The sequence below is a fragment of the Perca fluviatilis genome, chromosome 11, assembly GCF_010015445.1.
Source record: "Perca fluviatilis chromosome 11, GENO_Pfluv_1.0, whole genome shotgun sequence".
In the NCBI taxonomy this organism is placed as follows: Eukaryota; Metazoa; Chordata; class Actinopteri; order Perciformes; family Percidae; genus Perca; species Perca fluviatilis.
Window position 1 is genome coordinate 18,360,785 of NC_053122.1, and position 24,204 is coordinate 18,384,988.

Genomic DNA, 24,204 nt, shown 5'->3' on the forward strand with positions numbered 1-24,204 from the left:
TCAGTCGCACGGATGGCCTTGCTCTTTTATCAGGCAGCCAATCGGTGAGTGGTGTTGCACTTGAAGGGCGGGTCAACATTTAGTTCAGGAAGACGGGTTGAAATGAGGTGGGGACGAGAAATCATCAGTTAGCTCATTGCTAGCTGCCTGGAGCCGACTGACGAGGTGTTATGAGCTGTAGCCGAAATCGGTAGATTATTTTAGTTTTGATAGGTGCAACGATGACCCTCTGACACCAAGAATGGACATAAGTTAACAATGACGGGGGAGAAAAAGAAGAAAAAGCGGCTGAACCGCAGCATTCTTCTTGCAAAGAAAATTATAATAAAAGATGGAGGAAGTGTGAGTTAAATATTTATTTATCTTCGTTAAGTCCGCTTGTCACGGAGCTAAACTGGCTCTCAGCCGCTGAAGTTAGTTAGCAGCATTGTTTATTGTATGAAAACAGCAGTCGTAGCGGCTTTTGTCTACGGCTTTCTGTCTTTGATGGTTTACCCCAGCGGATAATGTTCACCGTTAGCTGGGTCCGCCTAGCTAACTGGCTAACGCAGCTAGCATCGGCTAATGTTGGCGGCCTACGTTTGCTAGTCGTTTACACGTCAGCTCAGATAACTCTAGCTAGCTGGCTAATGTCAACGTTAGCTGGACAACTATTTATCGTCCTACAGTTAGCTAGTTAACCTAAATATTCAATTATCTAACTTTAAAAAGTAATTCATGTTTTACGTTATCTCACGTTTGTTCAAATCTTGTAGAAAGTACGCGTGACAGTGCATCACTGTGAGGCACAAACTGTGGCTAGGTTAACATTAGCTCACTAGCATATGCGTGTTAAACTGGGGTTGTTTATATTCTGTTGCAACAAACGGAAAATTAAGTAATAGCTTTAAGCTACTTTTTGTACTAACGTTACCTAGCTAATTGTTTAACAAGGTAAGGTAACAAAATACACTAACGTTAGCTATATACTTTCATATTCACCTAACGTTACCTATGATTCAGTATATAAGCAAACTTGTTATATTAATAATTCTTTCTCTAATTTATTCCAGCGCCATTTGTGCTTTTGCATTACCCTATTGTACTACTGTTTAAAATCCTTATATAGCTATTTGTTTACATGTGTATGTGCTTTGAGAGCAACAATAAGCCAGAGTCAAATTACTTGCATGTGTTCACACCTACTTGGCTATTAAAGCTAATTTTGATTCTGATTGCCAGGCAGACATGGATATCCATCGTCGATAATGTGGTTTAAAAATGGGCAAAGGCAAGACTTGTAAACTTAGCAGGGTTTGGATGTTTAAGTCAACATTTCAGGGGAAGCAAAACTATTGACTGCCACTGCTAAAACAGCAGTGTAACGTAACAAAGCTTATAACTATATGGTGGCTGTTCAAAATATGGTGCTTATGATTGGTTAAATATCAGCGTGTTGTTTCTGACACATTTATACTCCTTTCTCTGGGGCATTGATGCCTGTAGTCCAGATAAGATTAAACCACCACATGATGTGATAATATTCACCCTTAATCATCTATCTATCATATCAGGGATCCTAGTTATTTGGATCATTTAGATGGTGGAAGAGATAGTTAATTAGGCTCAAATTAGGCTGTTGGCAAAGATTGATTATGGTAGGATTGTTATAAATACAGGGAGGCATCAGTGCTGGTTATGTAATCAGTGGACAGCTATGCCAAACATGCTGGGTATCCATATGAAGACACTCAGATTTGTAATTCTAATGAAACTATTGTTTTCCCTCAGTATTGGTCCTAAAACGGCCTTGTGTCTGTACATTTTTCACCTGACATGATGTGGCTCTCTTCCAATGAGGTCCTTAGTTTAGATCATTGTTTTGCCTTGCTGTATTACTGCAGCTACTAGGTCTGACAACTCGGCCGTTAAGATTTCACTTTCAACGTCCAGCCCTTGATTCAGTCTAAGCATCTAATAGGCGTAGACGCTTACTAGTCAATGATCCCCTATGGTCTAGCTAGTCGTCGTTTCAGTGGTGAGGAAGTTGCAACATCCATATAATGAGACAGTTACAGATTGTTCCTCATTCCTTTTCAGCTAAGCAGGTGGGGTGAAAAATAGATTTAGCATGCAACAAAAAGGTTGGGAGTTTCCTCTGACTTGCACCCCAATTTGTCATACAGACCGGTAGACTGGTTTTCTGTGATGCTTTTCACCCTTTCCACGTGGGGAAATTACAAACCACATGAGTGAGTAAACTAGCAGCTAGTGTTTGTTTTTTTGTTTGTTTTTAAATTGGCCCTGGCCTACTTTATAGTCACCACAATTATCACACCTCGCTATGTTTCCTGCCAAAGATCCTGCACAGAATCCACGCTCACTCATCACACTTTCTCTCCACCTTATAGACTTGTATACAGGGTTTTCCCTAGATTTGTGGAAGACTTAAGTGCATATATTTGCCAGGGCGTTTAGGTGTCCTCCCTCAAGAAAATTTTACATTTTTCAATTAAAAACAATTATTTTGTACCATATATATTATTACCATATCTATGTCTAAAACATTGAAAAAGCTAGAGCAGATAATTAATAAATAACACTCAAAAAGCTAAAAGACTTGCTAAAGAAGTCCACTGGGGACCAACTACAATCATTAGATCTGAGAAGTCATTTAGTTTCATTTGATGTTGTACCTAAGCCTTAAGCTGCTTGAGACCAAAAAAACGCAATCTGGCAATTTGCTGCAAGGTTGTGCGGTGGGAGTGTCACATTATGTGGAGTTGCGTTTCTCCCAAAGTTGAGTCGGTGGAGTTGCGTTTCTCCCAAAGTTGAGTCGGTCTAAAGTGTGTGTGTGTGTGTGTGTGTGTGTGTGTGTGTGTGTGTGTGTGTGTGTGTGTGTGTGTGTGTGTGTGTGTGTGTGTGTGTGTGTGTGTGTGTGTGTGTGGAAATTAATCAAATAATCGTTGCATCGAAACATGGACAATGCATCGATAATTGGCAGGCTCATAATCGATTATTTCTGTTTACAATTTAATGTATGCCTAACAACATTTCTGTTTACATATTATGTTTTGCACATTAAGGATGCGCCATGTGCTCAGTGCTGTAGTTTTATGTATCCAATTTATTTAGTATTAGAGCACTGCAGAATTTTTTGTTTTTGAAGCTTGAAAAGCTATGAATTAAATATCCTACTTTTTTTTTTTTTTTAATCGCATGCCGCCATTTATTTTCACTTCACATCATGCCTAACAGGCTACTATTTTGACCCTTTGCCGCACCTTTACTTATCATCAAGCTGCCATACTTCCTCGTAACACATCCTCCTGCTGCAGGCATGATGGAGAAATGCAGCAGCAACACAATTCTGAATGGCGCTTTTTATTTTCCAAAACTGCAGGACGGCTCGTAGACAAGTCGAAAGCCATATGCACATTGTGTAAAGACGAATTAAAATATCAATGAAGCACGTCAAGCTTGAGCTACCACCTACGAGCTAAGCATAGTCCAGTTAACGTGACTCAGGTTGATGCTAGTGGGCTCAGGCAAAGCACTATTTTGGAGAGTGCTACTCGCTGACCTGTTGTTGAAACCAAAGTGCAAACACTGTCTCATCAACCGGTGATCACTGGACGTCCGTGAGTAATCAAAATTAGTAACGAGACCGAATAAGAACCAATAACCAATAAGGTGCCTCATTTTGGTGCCTGACTTTACACTACACCTGACAGCAGCTAACGTTAGCCTACCTTTAGCTAGCAGCTGGATTAAACACGGTTAAAATGCTGACAGCTAACGTTAAACAGTGTAAAGTTTAGGGCTGTGCTTGATTGAAGAAATTCTTAGTCGACTAACACTCATTCAATTGTATCGACTAATCGATTAGTTGATTTAATCGACAGATCTGTAAATCTGAGTTTCTCAGCAAAGAGTCATGCAAAAGCACCACATGAATTCTTGTGTTTATCAGAGATTAGGGCTGCAGCTATCGATTCTTTTTGTAATCGATTAATCTAGCACTTTATCGATCGATTAATCGGATAATTTTTTTTGCGTTTTTAAACAACCAAAACTAGCGAAAAAAGCAACATTTTTGGAAAAAAGCAACATTTGTATTGCCTACATTGCTTACAATATCATCTCTCAAAAAACTAAACATTAAGTGCATTTAAGTGCCATATTACATTGTTTTTAAAGATTTTTTTTTTTCAAATGATATCAACCTCAAACTAATACATACATTAAAATACACAAACACTACATTAAGTTGTGCAACTTAACTTTCAGAACTACAAGTTTCAACCTGAGACTGATCTGTATATACAGTAGGCCTATATATAAATATTAGTTATTCTCAACTTATTGTCATTTATATATTTGATTATAATGTCACTCAGCTCTGGGGGAGAGAGAGAGAGAGAGAGAGAGGGAGAGGCTGTTTTTCTGAAGGGATAGTCAACGCATCAGCTCTTTAGATCAGATCGTGGTCACCACTACGTATTTTCTTGTCTTTTGACTTTAGTAGTTGTTGTTTGGTGTAGTTCCACCATCCATACGACTCTGTGATTTACTTTTGTCCGCTTCGTGGAATGGATGATTAAGTTAGACTCCATGTTTTCTGTTGAGATGCTAAAGCACTGACGTTGTGCTATTATCGTGGTAAGCTAGTTTGATTTTGCAGTAGACACATTGTGCAGTGTATTAGTTTTAGTTACGTTTGAACTGATTCCAAACTTTGGCCCTACCAGAGATGTGCTTGTACGTTTCTTGGAAATAAGTCATTCTGCATGAAAAAAGCATAAAACATGACTAATCGACTAAAGAAATCTAAGTTGACTAAGACCAAAACAACTGATTAGTCGACTACTCGACTAAGAGGGAGCAGCTCTAGTAAAGTGTGACTGTATTTCACTGTAGAGAATTCCAACACCGGGACGTAACAGTCTGCTCTGCAGCGCAGCAGTTGCCGTTGTCGGAATTAAACAATACAGACAGTGCGTTCACTTAAAACAGGTAGCCTCGTGGTGCATTCACAGTAATTTTAAAATACCCTTTTCCCATATCGTGGTTGTTTTTGTCGTTCAACAGAAATTTACTGGTGAAATAAGTTAGTTATTACATTATTATTAAATCCTTAATTTTGACCATGGCCTTAACAATAAATAAGTTCCTGACTGTTGTTTAGTACCCTTCTTTTCTTTTTTGTTTACAGTAAATAAATAATAAATGAATACAAATCTTAAAGTCAAGTTCATAAAGTAACTTTCTTTGCATTCATTTGATTCCCAATCAAGATACACTGGTAGGAATTGCTTTCCATTGTTAATATGTACTTAAAAACTGTTCTGAAATGCAAAATAATAGAATTTTAATCATGTGATAAAACATGGGATTAATAACTAACTATATTTATTTATTTATTTATTTATTTATTTTAACTATAGAAATGTAACGATTTAAAAAAATTTTTTATATATATAAACAAACAAAAACAAACCTGGGTTGTTTGCATTTCTTTAAACCAATCACAATCGTCTTGGGAGGCTCTAAGCTGCAGACACAGCGATGGTGCCTTTGGAAAATGGTCTCAGAAGGGGACCTGTTTTGCACAGGCGATTTGCACCCGCTAAATAATATGCCACATACAATATTAAATGAAGTTTACTGTTCACATAATACAGTAATGTGAGTTATTTAGATTAGCTAGACACATGGTTAAATGCAATTTGAAATTACCAGTGTATTGCCGTACGTGTGGACTTCGTCCACAGCAATCCCACCAATCGGTCCAGAAACGTACCACTAAGATAGTAAATGCCATAAACATTCTTTTTTAAACCTTTACAATCATTCCCCTGAAAGAACCAAGCAGGCCTGCCTTGTTACATGATCCAAATTTTCTTTAAAACTAGCTTAAGTTAGTAGCTTGCTAGCTCAAAGTTTGTTGTTGTTGTTTCCTGAATCAAACAGTGTTTGAGAATGGCAACACACAAAGCGAAAGGTCAGGGACATCCGGCTCTCTCTGCTGTCCCGTCTCTTCGTTGAGCAGCTGCCCGGTAAACATTGGCTCATTTGCGGCCACTCCTTCTTCGGAGGCAGGCAAAACCCACCCCAAAATCGTCCTGCTGGCCTCGGTCGTCTTTTCCAGTTTATTTTTGGGATCCTGAAGAAGGTCACCAACACCCCTCTGTCCATGTAAACATGCAATAACGCACATACAGCCCCATCGGTGTCAGCTGTTTTAATTGACATGTACTCAGAGGAAGGCCATGTAGCTAATGTTACAGATGTCATGTAAACAGATTAACCTTGTTGCATTAATATCATAATTAAAGTAAGTATGACTGGATCAATAAAGCCAAAGTGATTGCATGCTTTCAAAAAAATGCATGTATTCACCTTAGTCGCTTTTTGTTTCGTGGAAATTCGATTTTGATGCGGTGCATACTCATGTTGTAGAATAGAGAAATTACAAAAATGCAATTGTGAAAAAATAAAACCGCTTAAAGGTGCTCTAAGTGATGTGACGTGTTTTTTAGGCTACAACATTTTTTGTCACATACAGCAAACATGTCCTCACTGCCTGTCCCATGAACACACTGTAATAAAACGTGGTCTCTGAAGACAGCCCAGGCTCCACAAACGGCAACAAAAACAAACTGCGCCAACCTGCCCCACGAACCATAACAGTGTTCCAGCCAATAACTGACAAGAAGGAGTTGGTTGAGTAATGAATAGGCATTGTGGAAGTAGCCTACGTGCTAACGCTGCTGCAGTGATGCAGTGAGATGTTTGCTGAATGTGACGAAAAATGTTGTAGCCTAAAAAACGTGTCCCATCACTTAGAGCACCTTTTAATTTTTGCAGCGGATATACTGCTTTATGCTCTGTTCTCTGTAACGTCATCAGTTTAGAAAACCATACTAATTTCATTATGTTCCTATTTCCTAATTGTCTGCAGGATGCGGCCCCTTTCTTTTTATTTTATTTATTTATTAAACTATCGGGGAGCTTAAGGGGGTTACTGTGAACATATAAATTCCTTATTGAAAAAGTTCCCGTTAATATTTTAATGCACAGTAATCACATTATTTGTAGTAAATTTACTGATTGTCTGGATGATCGTGTCATGGGAGCAGATTACAAAAGATCCCACAGGAGCAGGTTTAATCTGGTAATGTGTTACCATTTACAGGTACTTTGATACATGTAAAAATGTTTGTTTCTTCTTAGCTAATCACCTTTCTGTTGGTATGTGTCTCTCTCTGTCTCCATCTAGCCTCAGGGAATCGGTGAGCCAAGTGTTTACCATGCTGTGGTGGTCATCTTCCTGGAGTTTTTTGCATGGGGTCTTCTTACCACCCCGATGCTTTCGGTAAGCCTGGACACACGCGCACTCTCACATAGATGCCCGATTATGTAAACTGACATAACAGTTAGTAATATATTCATACGCCTACACCTTGCCTCTCTGGTAACCTAGCCAAAGAGTGGCATTTCCCATTGACTGGAATCGCACAAGGCCCATCAGTGTCTATGAATGATTGAATCCCTAATTAAATGAGCGAGGCCCTGTGTGACGCACTTTTGTTTTCTATGCGTGTGTGTTTGCAGATGTTTTGTCAAGCGCTAATGGACTGAGAAATATGAAAAGGGCATCAATCTGTTGTATTGTCTGAGCACCAGTTCTTTGTTGAAAAGGCTTATCAGGGGGTTGCTGGTTTGTATTGTCAGGCCACAGCATAGATGCCAGCCAGGCAAACCACGCCACACATTTGCTTCCGAATGGTGTGGTTTAACCGTTTACATATTTGCAACAGGCAACTCGGAACAGCATTATTTAGAGGATTGTCTTTCAAAAAGTGTAACCTGTGTTTTTTTGAAAAAAATGATGGCACCAGAAGATCACCGGCCAATATTTAAAAAACACAGATGATCGTCTCCTCAAAAACAGATCTAGTTTGAAAGCAAAGTGCCAAGATGAGTCAGTGATGACATGTTTTAATTGATACCAGCAGGGTTTGTTTATTAATAGTTTTTATAGTAGCTTTAAATTTTTCAGCCAACCTCCTGTATTTATTCAATTTCTGTTGTCAGTTTTCTTTCACACACGTTTTCCTCTACCAATGTAAATTACTTTGGGCAGAAACCGTTATCTCAAACAACTGATGAGCAAACATCTGTGCCCCACATGATGTGAATCAGACAGGCTTATGCAATACATGCTTTTCAGCAGTCTATTATTTGAAGAGGTGGTTGTATGTGCAACTGTTAAGCATTAATCACTGGGGGGTTGTAAAGCATTAATTGTTGCCCCCAAGATCACTAGGCAGAGGCAGGATTTGCATTTTGGACTAATCAGGGGGTGCCTAAAGATGAGAGGTACTGCTTCATTAGTATCCAGCAGCAACAGTCGTCGTGTGTGTGTGTGTGTGTGTGTGTGTGTGTGTGTGTGTGTGTGTGTGTGTGTGTGTGTGTGTGTGTGTGTGTTTATTACCTTATTACCAGAGGCAGAGATTATTAGCCATGCCTCAAGCATTCCCTCTGTTCCCCTAAACAATAATCAAATCCTGTTATTCAGTCTCAGTCAAGCTTCACGTGTCCTAAATTAAACCAAGGCTTCATGTTACCAAACCAGTGACACTTGTGCTCCATACTTGCTGCACACTGACGTTATGGACTTTGAACTGAACATACCATGGATTTTAACTATCTGAACACCCCCTTTCCTCTCTGCACTCTCACAAAGATACAGTATTGCTAGAACACAGCGTCTAGCTATATTTATCCTGAAATACCCAACTATGGTTCTTTACATTTGTGGGACAGCAGTGGTAAACAAAGCATGGTCAAAAATGAAGAAAAAAAGTTCTCCCTATCGTGTCAATAATAAAAGCTTAAAAAAATCAATGTAAACATATCACAATTTGCAGTAGGGCTGTACAATTTATCGCAATTTTATCAAAATCGCAATATGGACTAGTGCAATATAGAAATTGCAGGGAGATCAATATTTGTAAAAGGCTAAATGAGAATCTACAATGTAAATAGTCATGAAAATAAAAAGGAAACGCATTGCATGAGAAGGTGTGTCCAAACTTTTGGCCTGTACTGTATGTGTCAAAACAATTAAGAATTTAGTATTGTGGTGCTGCAGAGACGTCCCGGCCTACAAATCGTATCCTACAGACTAAGTCTTTATTTGGTACAGATCCACCCAAAAATCGCACCATAATCATTTTAAATGTTTTTGATTTTAATATTTTCAATGAAAATGAGAATCGTGCAAAAACTTGCAATATCAGTCAGAATAATTGCAATTAGATATTTTCCTCATATCGTGCAGCCTTAATTTGCACTTAGTAATGGAGCAGGGGCCCAGCCATCTGTGGTGTTGGTTGTGTTGATAGTTTGGGGTGCCCCGGACCACTATGGAAAAATATTTCAACTTTTAAAGTTTTTATCCTCTGTAATTCTTCAATTTTATGTATAACACGTTGTGTTATATGCTGTTTATGGTTAGTTTTGTTTTTCTGTTTTACCTATTTGACAAATTTGCGTCATCCATAATTTTCTTCCATAGGCCTCAATGATTGAATTCCTGTTTTTTTTTTTTTTTTTTTTTTTTTTATTTCAACCTTCCATCATTTGGTACGTTTTTGTCCAGTGGCGTCACACTTGTTTACCTAGTTGTAGTTTAACTCTGAAAAGTACATAAACCACTGTTAATCATTGTTTGAAATGTGACGCAGTATATGTTCATAACGTGGTTTCATGTGGCGTTATCTGTTTTGTATTTCAGGTATTACACCAGACATTCCCCCAACACACATTCCTGATGAATGGGCTTATCCATGGTGTCAAGGTAAGATGTCAGTATACACAAACACAACATTCTGGCTCTCATGAGAGACAGTATCTCATAGCAAGAAATATATTTGTGTTTTAAAATGCAATGACTTAAAATTAATGCAAAGTGGAAAGGTTTTTGTGGATTAACTCATTCAAATATTAAATTTATTTTTCTAGTCACAAAAAGCCATACAGTAAGACATGCCAGGAGCATGTTCTTTTTACTACAGTGGCTGTTAAGGTGAGACACTACAGGTGAATAGGGTAAAATTTTAAAATAATAGATATCACCATGAAACTTCCTCAGTTGATTACTTACATAAGTATATAAAAGAAATGTATTACAAGTTTTTGAAATGTGTCTGTTTAATTATGCAAATTAGGCATTATCTCATTAAATATGCGTGATTTTGCATATATTTTCGGTAGATAGATCTGAACGTATGATAAAGCCAGGTGCAAAATTATTTTTTCATTTTGTTTACACACAAGATGAAAACAAAATTACAGAGGGATTTCAGGATATCTGCTTTCATTACCTAGGAAATCCAAATATACTGTCCATGGCCTTAAAAAATCGATTTTCGCCACATTTTTTTGCTTAAAATGTGACATAAATCAGGCCAGGAATGATTTATTAACAAATCCCTCTGTAAATATCTTCAGAATCCTACTAAGTGTATAACTGGAAAGTTTGGTGTACATACGTGCTACATAGGCTGAGATGTTTATACTGAAAAATGACAAAAAACTCATTTTGAGAAAATGGCATTTAAAGATTTAAATATTGGAATTTAATACATTTCTATTGACAAAATTGCTCAAAAACAGAATAAATGCTCAGCCCCTTAGTAATAATAATATAGAATATTTCAAGCTCATGAAAATTGATTACTTAATAAAATGGCAGGCATATAAGACCTACAAGTGCAGTAACTCATTGAATTAACATTGGCATATCATGCACAAAGTTGCAGACAAAACCCACACTAGACAGTTGTATGGACACAGAACAAGACCAACAGTAGATGTCACAGCTTTCTAAAGTCTAATTGTCCATTCCAGCACCATATGTAGGCTAGTTTAGCTATGCTTAGACTCTTGTGCCTGTGTTTTACACTGGCATATTAGTTTCTCTCATTGAATTGACCATCACAACTGTGCTCTGAAGCCACAACTTCTCCATAACAGAAAGCATGGCAGAGGCACCTTCATTGAAGATGGAGATTGCCATATTGCTGCTGCCTCAAGCTTACTTTCCCCACAAAACAGTCCCCTCAGTCAGCTGATGGTGAAGCTAACTAACCAGTCCCCTCAGTCAGCTGATGGTGAAGCTAACTAACCAGGCTCCCATCAGCACTGGTTCATAACAACAGAACCAAACTAATTATGAATCATTTAAAAGACCACTATTTAGAACATTGGAGAAAGCAAACAAAGTAGACTAAATTGTTATTTGACCACCAACTAGGTCAGACAGACAGGTCAGTGAGAGAGAGAGAGAGACAGGCTCAGTGACCACCAGCTGGGTCAGACAGAGATACTCTTCCTCCTCCACTGGGAAAAACTATCTTAACTAAGAGAATTACACCTTGGAAAAATAGCCAAAAAAATAAAACTTCCCAAAGTTAACACCAGAAAAGAAGCCGGAAGTTCTCCTAGGAGACAGCAGCTCTACTGACAGCTCAATATGGATCTGTCTGCCACAGCCTGAGGGACTCACAACCACTTTAGGATCCCAAAATTACAGATTTGTTTAGTAGCCTATTATATAGTAATTATATTATACAACCATTTTAACTGTTGTGTAATGTAATTGTTTTGTAATATAGTGTGTTGTATCGCGATCAGTACAGTGTAGTTAGTATATATGTGACCCATAGGACATGTAGGCTATATGACTTTCTGTAAACTGCTTTGAGAGAGAGAGGGTCTGATTACCTCCGCTGTCTGAAAACTCCTGTTTTCTGAACGATAGTTGACATATCGACGTACTATGTGAAGGCATTTCATCATCTGCTGTCTTAGTGTGTAATCCCCTGTGTCTTCTTGCTAATAACAACTGTTTTCGTCTTCTCTGAGGTGATTTTCGACCGTTTTTCGACGCATTTCTTTCGACATTCTGAACTACCGGAAATGTCAGAGCGCGTCACGTGACGATTCTGAACGAATCACGTTGTTAGAAATTGGCATCAGCCAATGAGATTGCGCATTTTGAGTTAAATCCCCCCTTTTACTTTCACGATTGGTTGCTGATGAAAAGGAAATGACCATATTTGGATCCGACAGCATTGTAGAGGAGAGAGAGAGAGCTTTCCAACGGTATATGTGATGATAGGGTGCAGACAGCGATCGCGGAGCAGCGGGATGATTTAGAACGCCAACTTTTGTTGAATTTAGGAGAAATCTACCGACGATAACCGACAAAGTGTAGTAAAATAAAGACCTAAATGTGTATTTTGGACTTTCTTTTCACCACAAGTCTGAAAGAAGACATGTTATTGAACACAAATAGCCAAAAATCTCAAAATTGACCAGTGAAAAAAACCCGATGTTTTTGCCTGCCGTGTCTCGCCTTAACTAACATTCTTCTTCTTTAGCAAGTTTGTCTTGCTTTTGTTTGCCCTTTTAAAATTTGCTGAACGTGAGTGCTCTTGTTCAACGACGCCCTGCTTGACACAAGTTGGGCTACATGTAAACACCTGCAAGCTGTCCAAAAAACCTTAGCAGGTTCCCCCGATGGCCACGGAATAGTTCATAAAAGCACATTGAGGGCTGAGTGCCTCAAGTGCATCTTGCTGGTGTTTATTCAGGGAAAGGAAAGTGTGTCTAAAGTAGAGCTGTAACAATTCCAACTTTTGTTGTACAATTAATTGTCTCAAAAATGATTGCGATTAACAATACATATGTCTTTTTCAGTCAAATTTAAAAATATTTAATAATTTGTTACTTTGTCAAACATTAAAGTTTTCAATGAGTCCCAGGATACATCTTTTGTTATATATCAGTTATGTGACCCAGATACGCAAGTACACAGCCTATGAAGTAAACCATGCCTTTTTATTATCCATAAACATTGTATTTTTTGCTTAAATGAACATAAAATTGACAATAGAACATTTATCCCTATCAGTAAATAACAAATAAAAAAAAAAGAGCGTGATCAATTTCTCTAGCTTGAGACAGCTACAGCCCAGGATGTTTGGAGTTGCAATGGCAACAAGTGACAGCTGCCGCTAGCATAGCTTAAGCTCCACAGTCCGACCAATAATGACTTCTATAATTACAATTTGGCATATCAACAACTACCATCAAGAGTCATACCCCTAAGAGCACAAATCCCCAGGGAGCTACGGTAGCATGATGTTAATTAATGACGGCCATTTCTGCTACAACGTCGTTTTTGTTTAACAAGGCACAATAGACAGACGAACTACATTACTAAAACAAATATAAAGCTGCTTTGGTGGATTTTTAACGTTCAAAAGCCGACTTGCGGATGGGGCGTCCTCTGATAGGACTCCTTGGATCACAGGATAGCTACTGTTAGGTGACACTACAGGGTGCACGCAGGTATTAAAAACCTGTTTGATGGATCCAAACAAAAGTGTGACCCATCTCATAAAACAAAACATGTGAATACGGAAAAAAAATTGCAGTTGGACAATTATTTAATGATTGTTACAGGCCGAGTCTAAAGATAGTTGGAGAGTACATGCTTGTAATTATTTTAGATTTTCTACTCTTGTCGTGGCTGTCATGATGTTAAGAACATTGATATTGTCTGAGCAAGAAACGTTTACTCTGCCAACAAGCTAAATTGAGTGGTCAAAACCTATTAGTGACCACCAGAAAGCACTTATCATGACAATCTGTTGTCTATATGTCAACATAATGGATTTTTTTGGTTTTTGTTTTGTCAAGAACAAAAGAAAGATAAGATTGCTTTATCCATCATGGCAAATAGGGCTGAACGATTTTTGAAAATAATCTAATTGCGATTTTTTTTCCCCAAATATTGCGATTGCGATTCGATATTCGATTATTTTTTTAAGCTCTTTGTCTTCTGTATTATTCAACAAAGACAAACAATAAATCATTGTATAGTATGAACAACACACAATTACAAACTAGACAGTTAAATAAGTAAAAACACATATATATATACATACATACATACATACATACATACATACATACATACATACATACATACATATTTTTTTTACAGTGCACAGAGAGGAGCTGCCTCCAGCCCCTCCCCCTCGTGAAGTTGCGTGCCGACACCGTCAACACTGCACTTGCTCAGAGAGGCTATCGTTACGTTAGTTGCTGTGGTCTTGCCGTGGGATTAACTGTACTAATAAAACCGTTGAAACACCGCGGCCACGCTGCTGTGAAAGCTCCCCAAACCGTCATTTATCAGTCTGATTGTTACCCCTCTCGGTGGCAGCTCCTCCACCCATATCTTTATAACGGAGCTAACCGCTAACCGGAGCTAAACGCTAATCAGAGCTTGCTCGTTGCCAACCGAGCCTTCAGTTCTGCGTGCCTGTATCCATTAACTGCATGTATGGACTCGAGCCCAAACAAAACCCTTCTTTTTATTAATATGGCTGTAAAAGTTTTAAACTTCAACTCAGAATTGTTTGAATGACAGAGATCAGCTCAAGGTACAGTGTAGCGTTAGCGTGCTAAGTTGATGCTTTCTCTGCGTAGTGCAGACTGATTTGCTCTTGCGAGTCATCAAATTGAGACCAAATCGCAGCCTTTGCGATTAGGAAATCGCGTTTTAACATATCGCGATATTATCGCAAATGCAATTAATCGTTCAGCCCTAATGGCAAAAACAGCTTTAACAATCATAAATAACTTTTAGTCTTAGCAAGACGAGACCATTTTAAAGATCGTCTGTGTTTTCTGGCCTTCACTGTTGGACAGTCATTGTGAATCTATAACTCTTATAACTTTACAAAAGTTATCCATTTACATTTGCCTCCCTTTCTGTCCCATGTCCTCCCCTATCTTTCACTCTCCATCCTCTCTAGGGCCTCTTATCATTCCTGAGTGCGCCGCTGATTGGAGCGTTGTCAGACGTATGGGGACGCAAATCCTTCTTGCTGCTTACCGTCTTCTTCACCTGCGCACCTATTCCACTGATGAAGATCAGCCCATGGTGAGTTCCAAACGGACAACTCTACACATTTATTTGGTCTTGTATCAATATAGAAGGTGAAGTCTTGTCCTGTGCTGGTCTGAAACCCCATATACTATAATGCAATCTAATAGAACAACAGAATAAACTACAGCTCCAAAATGACCAGTAAACACCATTGTAAACTTCAGGTAGGATTTACAATGTAAACGTTTGTCTGTGCTGACAAGCCTAACTCTTCTCTTTCAGGTGGTACTTTGCAGTCATCTCCATGTCCGGCGTCTTTGCTGTCACCTTCTCTGTGATCTTTGCCTATGTGGCAGATATCACACAGGAGCATGAGAGGAGCACAGCATACGGTTTGGTGAGGAGATGGTTGACCAAAACTGAGTCCTGTTAAACTTGAACTGAATAATAAATGGAATCCAAGGAAGCAATTATTAGTGAAGAATCATTCCTGTATTTGTTTTATCACTTTTCAAAACTGTATGAAAGATCAATCACTTCCTCTTTGCTTACCCTCAGCTCTGCTTCTCCCTCCCTCCAGGTATCTGCTACCTTTGCGGCCAGCCTGGTTACCAGCCCGGCCATCGGAGCCTACCTGTCTGTGGCCTACGGTGACACCTTGGTGGTAATCCTGGCCACAGCCATTGCCCTGCTCGACATCTGCTTCATCCTGGTGGCTGTACCGGAGTCGCTGCCAGAGAAGATGAGGCCAGCATCATGGGGAGCACCCATCTCCTGGGAGCAAGCAGACCCCTTCGCTGTGAGTATCAACATAACACTCTTTGTTGATCATTTTGCCAGGCTTCCAGCACCAGCAATCTCTCCAGCAACACAGAGCAGCCTATATTACACACACACACACACACACACATATACACACATACACACGTACGTACGTACGTACGTACGTACGTTTCAAATTGTGTAGCTATGCAACAAGTTTAAATTGTTCTAAATGTTCTCTTGGGCAGTCTCTGCGTAAGGTGGGCCAGGACTCCACGGTGCTCCTCATCTGTATCACAGTGTTCCTCTCCTACCTCCCCGAGGCCGGCCAGTACTCCAGCTTCTTTCTCTATCTCAGACAGGTAACTCTCTGCTCTCCCTGCTTACACATTTCCAGAAAGACCACAAAAATGACTGTATAATACACACAAATAAGTTTAGATTAAGTGACTGCCATGGCCGTTGTTTACTAGGAGCTTTAGACAGATTAATCCCCTCTTTTAAGTAGGAATGACATATTTTCTGTATCTCTTTTTATTATTGCAAGCCCTTTGTTCAGTCCAAAATGGCAGCGAGTCAGCTGTGTGGCTGCGCGCAGATGTTGTATTGACAACCCAAAAGGAGTGTCTCCTCTTATTATTTTAACCTCTTTGGAATAAAAGGGGATTTGCCCAACAACCACTTTTGCCTACATCGCTTTAAGATGGGGTCAGCAGGTTTGCTGAACAGACGGTTTTAGCTTGTGAATAAGTAGAACAAATTCATTAGGTGTCTCAGCAAAATTCTACAGCAGAAACATCGATGAATTGTAAAAACACGTCCGAAATGGACTGTTTGAGTCAATATCCATTGGTACAGCAGCATCTGGAAGCAGCTGGCAGCTTCAAGGTGAACTGACAAGATGTGACCTCTTTTTGTTAAACTGCTTGAAGTGGGGATTGTTTAGTCTGTGTAAACGGTGTCAGATGAACCAGTTGGCCAAGTCAGACACACAGTCTCCGCTGCTACCATCTTGTAAAAAAAAAAAAGCAAAGTAGTTCTGGAGCATTGGGCTAACATTATTCTACATGCCCTCCTGTCCCCTTTTTTATGCTCAAGTTGCTTTACCGTATATGTGTCTCTCCACATTCATTGTCATAATTTATACACACCTTGTACCAGCTACCCTACTCCTGAGGCTGCCTGTATTGAAGAGATAAAAGGCCGCATATTTGACCTAAATACAAGGGGTGGAAAAAGAGGAGCACCTTTTGTTGTTCCAAGATGCAGTAGTAAACAGCACGTGTTTACAAAAGGCCACTAACAAACTCCTTCTTTCATTGTTTCGTGGAGAATGGGGTGAAGGCTTTGTGTTTTTGAGATGTGTTCGTCTGACTGTGCTTGTCCTGTCATGTCCTAACTTGTGTTATCTGAATGCTTCCTAACCTTCAGGTCATAAGCTTCTCATCAGCGACAGTGGCTGCCTTTATTGCTGTAGTGGGGATCCTCTCAATACTAGCCCAGGTACTGAAAAAATACACTATTGTGGTAGAATTACATTGCTGTGTTTGAAGTTTTAGTATTGTTATTCTTAATGATTAATTTATTTGTTTTGTCTATATCATGGCAAAAAATAGTTTTCAAAAAACATTTCACCTAGAGCCCAAGTTCACAGCTTGAAGGCAAGTCCAATTTTATTTGTATATCACAAATTTGCGTCACAGCGCTTTACAATCTGTACAGCATACCACACCCTCTGTCCTTGGAGCCAAATCCACAAGAAAATACTCCACACAAAAACTTAAACGGGGTAAAAAAAAAAAAAGGAAGAAACTTCAGGAAGAACTACAGAGGACAGACAGACATGTTAAATATGTGTGTACAGAGTAGACAGAAATAACAATTGCTTGTTTTGTTTAAAAAAAAAAAAAAGTTTACTATCAGAAGACAAAGAAAATCAGCAAATCTTAACATTTAATGGGATGGAACTAGTGAAACAATAGATTTATTTTAAATATTGTTGCAGATATTTTTTCTGTCCGATTAATCAAGTAATTGTTTTAGCTCTATATAACAGACCAGATTTCAAGAGTGATTTGAAAAGGATTTAAACTATTTGCTACAATACCTAATGCCTCCTCAGAGTGGTGTTGTCTGACCTGTGTGCTGTGTTTCTGCAGACTGTGGTGTTGGGGATCCTGATGCGTTCCATAGGGAATAAGAACACAATCCTGCTCGGCCTCGGCTTCCAGATCCTCCAGCTGGCGTGGTACGGCTTCGGCTCTCAGCCCTGGTCAGTAACCTCTAGCATGCACACCTTTCAACCACATTCATTCAAAGGGTTCTTAGACACACAGAACCAGTGATACATTAAGAAAAGTGCTTTTTGAATCCACAGCTCTATCTGTATTCCTTGTATCCATGGAGCTCAGGTTCAAGTGGGGACAAGCTTCACAGTAGGGGTGGGAGTCTCTTGGCACCTCACGATTCTGATTCAGAGGCCAACGATTCGATTCTAAACAGATTATCGATGCAACTATTTTTTTATTTTTTTAACAATTATTTTTATATATATATATAGATAGATAGATAGATAGATAGATATACACTTACTTACCTCCCTCCCTGCCATTTTTTTTTTTTTTTCTGCACTCTTGCCTAAACTTTTTCTTGTCCATTATCCCATCCTCTTTCAGTCACTTGGATTTGTACTTGTCTGGAAACAGTAACTTTTAAATAAAAATCATTGAATCGTTCTAGAGAGAATCGCGATGCATCTAAGAATCGATTATTTTTCCCACCCCTACTTCACAATAGATAGTAGTGATACAGAGACACGTAGTCACTTGAGTTAATATATTTAAGGAAAGAAGGAAGTTTGTCTAAGTGCAAAACCGCAGTCGTAGTTATATTGCATAATATATATTGAATAACTTGTGCATGGCAAGATAAAGACTATTTAATTTAAGTCAAAAGAAATACAAAATACTTGATGACAAATGTTTGTGAAAGTCAAATCTACTTTAAATGGGTCGTTTTGCGTTCAGTGTTACTCAAATAATATTCCAAGAACCTGAAGCACGGTCAGATAACAACCAGAATCAATAATCAGAAAAAATTAAATCTAAATGATGAACACTGCAAACATACAGGCCCTATTGTCTTTTCTTATCTATTTTCTTTTTCATTATAGTTTCTAGTCATTGTCCACTGTTGTTGTGATGCCCTGACAAACCACCAGAGGGGAGCATAGCCTCAATCAATAGTACCGTCACCAGCTAGATGGTGACACTGTAATCTGATAACTGAGACTCTTTAAAAGCATCAATAACTTGTAATTTGAAAGATCTTGTTTGACTAATGTAAAATGATTTTCTTAACATATGCACAGGCATGTTACTGTCTTGGAAGTTAAAGTTTGAGATTCAGTTTTTTTTTTTTTTTTTTTTTTTATAGCTTCTTTTTTTTTTTTTTTTTTTTAAGCAAATAGCAGTGGTACAGTAATTATTGTTTTTGTGCTTTTACTAAACAACCACCACCCATACACACAGATCACACTATCATATTTGCTTCTCTTGAAGTGAGATCATAACTGCGTCCGTTTCTCTTGTTTCGGCCTGGAGGGGAAGGCAGAGTGACCCATAATATCTATTGATTCTGAAAGAAAACCTTCACAACATGTCTCCTTGTTGTTTCTCTCTGCTTTGGTCAATACCCAGGAAATTAAGTTAAATAAAGGTCAAGTTGTTCCATGTTCACACAAAAAGTAAATGGCATCTATTACTTGTAGTGTCTCTACCTCGGGGATTACCACACAAACTACCAGAACTCTAAAGCCATCAATTGATGTAAAACCTACAAATCTTTGCCATGGATTTATTTTTTTAAAGCCATAAGGTTTTAGGTTGCAAACCAACTCCACACACTTTCTAACATGCAAAGATGAATGGCAACGTTTCGGTTTGCAACTTTTGACCTACTTGTTCCCTTTCCTACGCACCTGTCTCATGAAATAGATGTGCAAAGTATTTTCTTGTTCTGAGCCATGAGGTTCTAACCAGAGTAGGTGTAACCAGCTTTGAACCTCAGAAGGACATGTTTTAATCTGAATTTTTGAAAGGTTGAATAAAGTTTTGTTTGTATCCTTAACAAATGTGTGTTGTTGGTTGTAGGATGATGTGGGCTGCTGGAGCTGTTGCAGCCATGTCCAGCATCACTTTCCCTGCCATCAGCGCCATTGTGTCCCGTAATGCAGACCCCGACCAACAAGGTAAGGTTCTCAACTGTTAACATCTATCACCTTTTTACTATTTAATCAAAATTAGCATGCATCAGTGTGTGATTTTTACCAAAACAGCTATACATGGGTTTGCCCAAATAAATACGGTCTAAAATTGACTAAAATTATTTCAATTATTAAATAGCTAATCGCAGTATAAGTGAGCACGAGTGAGAATTTGACCCCATATGTAATGCCAAATTAAGGTCCTTTTTTACGGTTTTCTATCCTAAGTAGGGTTGGGTATCGTTTGGTTTTTTTTCGATTCCGGTGCTAAATCGATACTTTTAAAACTGTGCCGGTGCCTGAACCGGTACTTTTCAATAAAGTAAAAAAAAAAAAATAAGGGTAGTAAACAACAGTCAGTGACTTGTTTATTGCTAAGGCCATGGTCAAAATTAAAGATTTAATAACTATAACAATAACTTATTTCACAAGTATATTGCTGTTGAACCCCAGATGGGAAAAGGGTATTTTACAATTACTGTGAATGCACCACGAGGCTACCTGTTTTAAGTGAATGCACCGTCTGTGTTGTTTAATTCCGACCATATAAACATACTGTATATCTATGAATTCCGACAACAGCTGCTGCTGCGCTGCATTGCAGACTGTTACATCCCGCTGTTGAAGTCCTCCACAGTGAAATACAGTCACACTTTACACTGTTTAACGTTAGCTGTCAGCATTTTACCGGTGTTTAATCCAGCTGCTAGCTAAAGGTAGGCTAACGTTACATGCTGTCAGGTGTAGTGTAAAGTCGAGCACCGAAATGAGGCACCGAAACTTTCGTTCTTATTCGGTCTCGTTACTACCGTTTACGTCGGCACCGGTTCCCTATTGGCACAGAGTTTCGGTACCCAACCCTAATCCTAAGTGAAAGTGTATTTAAAAAGAAATTTAAAGTTTAGTACATCGCTTTTTCCATTTGTTGACCATAGATGGCATCTGTGCTTAAGCATTGCACTCTAATATGAGGAGGGGTAAATGGAAGTACACCACATCTGTAAATTGTTATCAACTCATAGTGGTCCCACTTTATCAAAGTGGATATCCAGTTGACACGTATCTGTTTACATGGTCTTTCCTGCTATATAACTGTGTCCAAAAATGGTTGTCTTGCTGCTAGCTGACAGATAATTGACACAATGTCGCATATTTTTATTTATTTGACAAATAACCATAATTATCATTCTAACTGATCACTGAAATGTAGCATTTATTAGAGACTTTCCTGACCGTGTTATGTTTATATCTGCCTGCCTGTAGGTGTTGTCCAGGGGATGATTACTGGAATCCGGGGCCTCTGTAACGGTTTGGGCCCTGCTCTTTACGGTTTTGTCTTCTACTTGTTCCACGTGGAGCTTACCGACACAGACGGCTCTGAGAAAGGTGCCAAACCGAACATGGCCAACCCCACTGATGAGGTAGTTACACAATACTCTTACAAAATACAAATAATAAGTTCCACATATGGCAGCTTTACTTAAATAAAACGTTTGTCTCTCTTCAGAGTGCCATCATCCCTGGTCCTCCCTTCCTGTTTGGTGCATGCTCAGTGCTGCTGTCCCTGCTCGTGGCCCTGTTTATCCCCGAGCACACAGGGCCCGGCATGAGGCCCGGCGCCTATAAGAAGCACAGCAACGGGGCACAGAGTCACTCCCACAGCCCTCAAGGCAGCGGGGCCGAGGGCAAGGAGCCGCTGTTGGAGGACAGCAGTGTATAACCACAGCTAAGGGGGCCAGACAGCGCTCCAACCCAACGCCCATGCACACATGGACAGATGCACACACATTTTACCACATGGACACACTCTCACCTCAGGCACACATCAGACTCAAGTGCCATGAAGAGGTGTTTGTGTCCACAGCACAAAAGTGGGCACTCCCTCCTTAGCAGCCGTTTTCTTTTTTTTTCTTTTTTCAAAGCAGGGTATTGTGAGGACTCTCTAAAGACCCTGTATCAAGAGAGCCTGTTGAGTTTTTTGGGGGGGGGCTGCAGTGGAAAGGTGTGCGTTTGTGAGACTTAGCTAAGCTGGACTCTAATCCTTTGTTTCTATAAAGCAGTAACGGAGTGGAGCATATAACAGCTTGCCCCCACCTCCTAGTGCAAAACAGAACCAAAGTGATTTGGTTTAGAGTGTGAGTGGCGTAGATCTCAAATGTTGCTAAATCCTTGTGTGCTTCATATTCCTCTGTAGCCAGTGAAGTGACAACTTTGTTTGTCCAACAACAGTTAGTTGAGCACTTGTCTAATGGTCTTTCACAAGCTAACTTCTGTTCTGATGCTTGTCGTTGCGAAGACAGCTCTGTTAAAGCATCTGAGAAGGGAACACAGTTCTTCCTCTGAATGCACAGCAGCAACTGTCCACCTGTGAGAGGAGTCTCTGCAAACCAGTGTGGGCAGAGGCACAGCCTAATCTAGGTCAGAATGGGTCAGCCAGTTTGGATATAAAAAGCTTCGTAACACCACACTTTCTTTAAACATCACACTTCTTACGGAGAGAAGTGTGCGAGAGAGACCACTTTATTAGCTAAAACTGTTTTTCAATGTTTACTTGCCATTCTCTTCTAGATTAGTAGTACAGTTTGGGTTGTATATTTTTCTCTGTTGTAACTGAAGGCTAGTTGTGCTTCAAGTTTTTATTCAAGAAACAAATGTTGCCTCGAAGTGACTTACAAAAAAAAAAAATATATATATATATATATATATATATATATATATATATATATATATATATATAGTAACCTGTATGAAGACCGAGGTCTGAGAAGGCTCTGTAATCTTGCGCTTTCGCTCCCATCGGAGCTGTTACACTTTTTATTCCTTTTTTGTTTTCATGCCTCTTCTGTTACTTTGTTTCCTGACATTTATCACCTTCAGGGTTAAAGCTTACAGAACCATGGTTTTATTTTAAAAGCCTCCTGGACCATTTGGAGCTAGAGCGTTGCTATCAGCAGGTCAGTGTTGGCACTGACTGTTAATACGGAGTCTTTGAATTGATATCATCAGGTTAAACAGAATATCACTCATGCTGCTGCAGTAGATAATTCAAAAGTTATTTCTAAAGTTGTAATATGAAAAATGAAACTGTTTCAACAAAGTTTCGAAATTTAAGCTTCCATACAAACTGTTATGAACATGCACTGCACATTCCTCAGATGGTAAAAAAATTGTAGATGGTAGAACCGATGTAGAGCACCTCAAGGGACTGGCTTCTAACTCTCATTTAACAGCCTTCAGATTCTCCACCGAAGGGTGCTATTTGGTCATTGTTGGACCAGTTCCTTTCATGCCAACCTATGCCACCTATTACAAAAGGTTGTTGCAACAGTTGTTCAGAAATAAATGTTAATCAACCCCTACAGGCAAGGAAGGTAACCGCTGCTCCAATTTCAGAAATGTTACAGCTGCAGATTTTTCTTTTTAAAAGCTGACGTAGGAGTGGTTTTAAGGTTTTACATTTACCACAAACACCTGTTAACTATGCTAAAGTAAAAAAATAGTGTCAAATGTCACTCAAAGTGCAAGATTAAAGGTATTCATTCATATAAACATGAAAATAGCAGTGCTCTCAGCCTAATTAGCCAATGCCAATGGCCAAAATATAGAAAATAAATGCCCATTAGATAAAATCAACACACAACTACATGAAATAATAAAACGACTTAAAAGAACCATTTAAACAGCATACAAACAAACTGGGATTAGGACCGTTTTAGTCCTCCCTTTAACCCTCCAATGGATATTAGAAATCTAAAAAAGTAACCAGGAGGACAGAGGTTAGGCTACACAATGGTATTGACATCAATGTGAACGTCCCAGAATTCATTAGTAAATGTGATCCAGTTAACGCACAAAATGTAAAACTTCAAATATCCGCCCTTACAACAACCTGAAAGTGTCAAAACTGCAGCAGCTGTTTGTTTCTTTCCTGTAGACGGTGCACATCGGCGTTCTGTCTGCAGGGCTAAATTGCTGCCGTTGCCTTTCTTGCCAGTAGGTGGCGCATGTTGAACATGAATTGCAGGACCGAAACTGCAGCTCTAGAATTGGATATTGGTCAACGCCTGGTTTTGGTGCTTCACATCAGTGACACTGTGTTCCCTTTGTTCACATACTGTGTAATATTTTGAAAATATCCTAATTGTCATTTTCAAAAATGAATTTGTAAATGCCTCAAGTGCATTTCAATAGCCAAATTGCAACCCGATACGGATTAGTAGCT

The 24,204-nt window shown here is 39.1% G+C and overlaps 1 protein-coding gene across 1 annotated transcript; it reads left to right on the forward strand.

Annotated features, from left to right (window-relative positions):
- The first annotated feature begins 97 nt into the window (after window positions 1-97).
- Window positions 98-24,187, forward strand: mfsd14a2 (major facilitator superfamily domain containing 14A2). The gene is made up of 12 exons (XM_039815899.1): window positions 98-342; window positions 7,262-7,357; window positions 9,785-9,847; window positions 14,883-15,010; window positions 15,239-15,353; window positions 15,537-15,755; window positions 15,967-16,080; window positions 17,150-17,221; window positions 17,878-17,990; window positions 19,870-19,967; window positions 21,246-21,403; window positions 21,490-24,187. Exons 1-12 carry the CDS (start codon window positions 259-261, stop codon window positions 21,700-21,702), a joined length of 1,473 nt encoding a protein of 490 aa, XP_039671833.1. The 5' UTR covers window positions 98-258; the 3' UTR covers window positions 21,703-24,187.
- The last annotated feature ends 17 nt before the right edge of the window (window positions 24,188-24,204 follow it).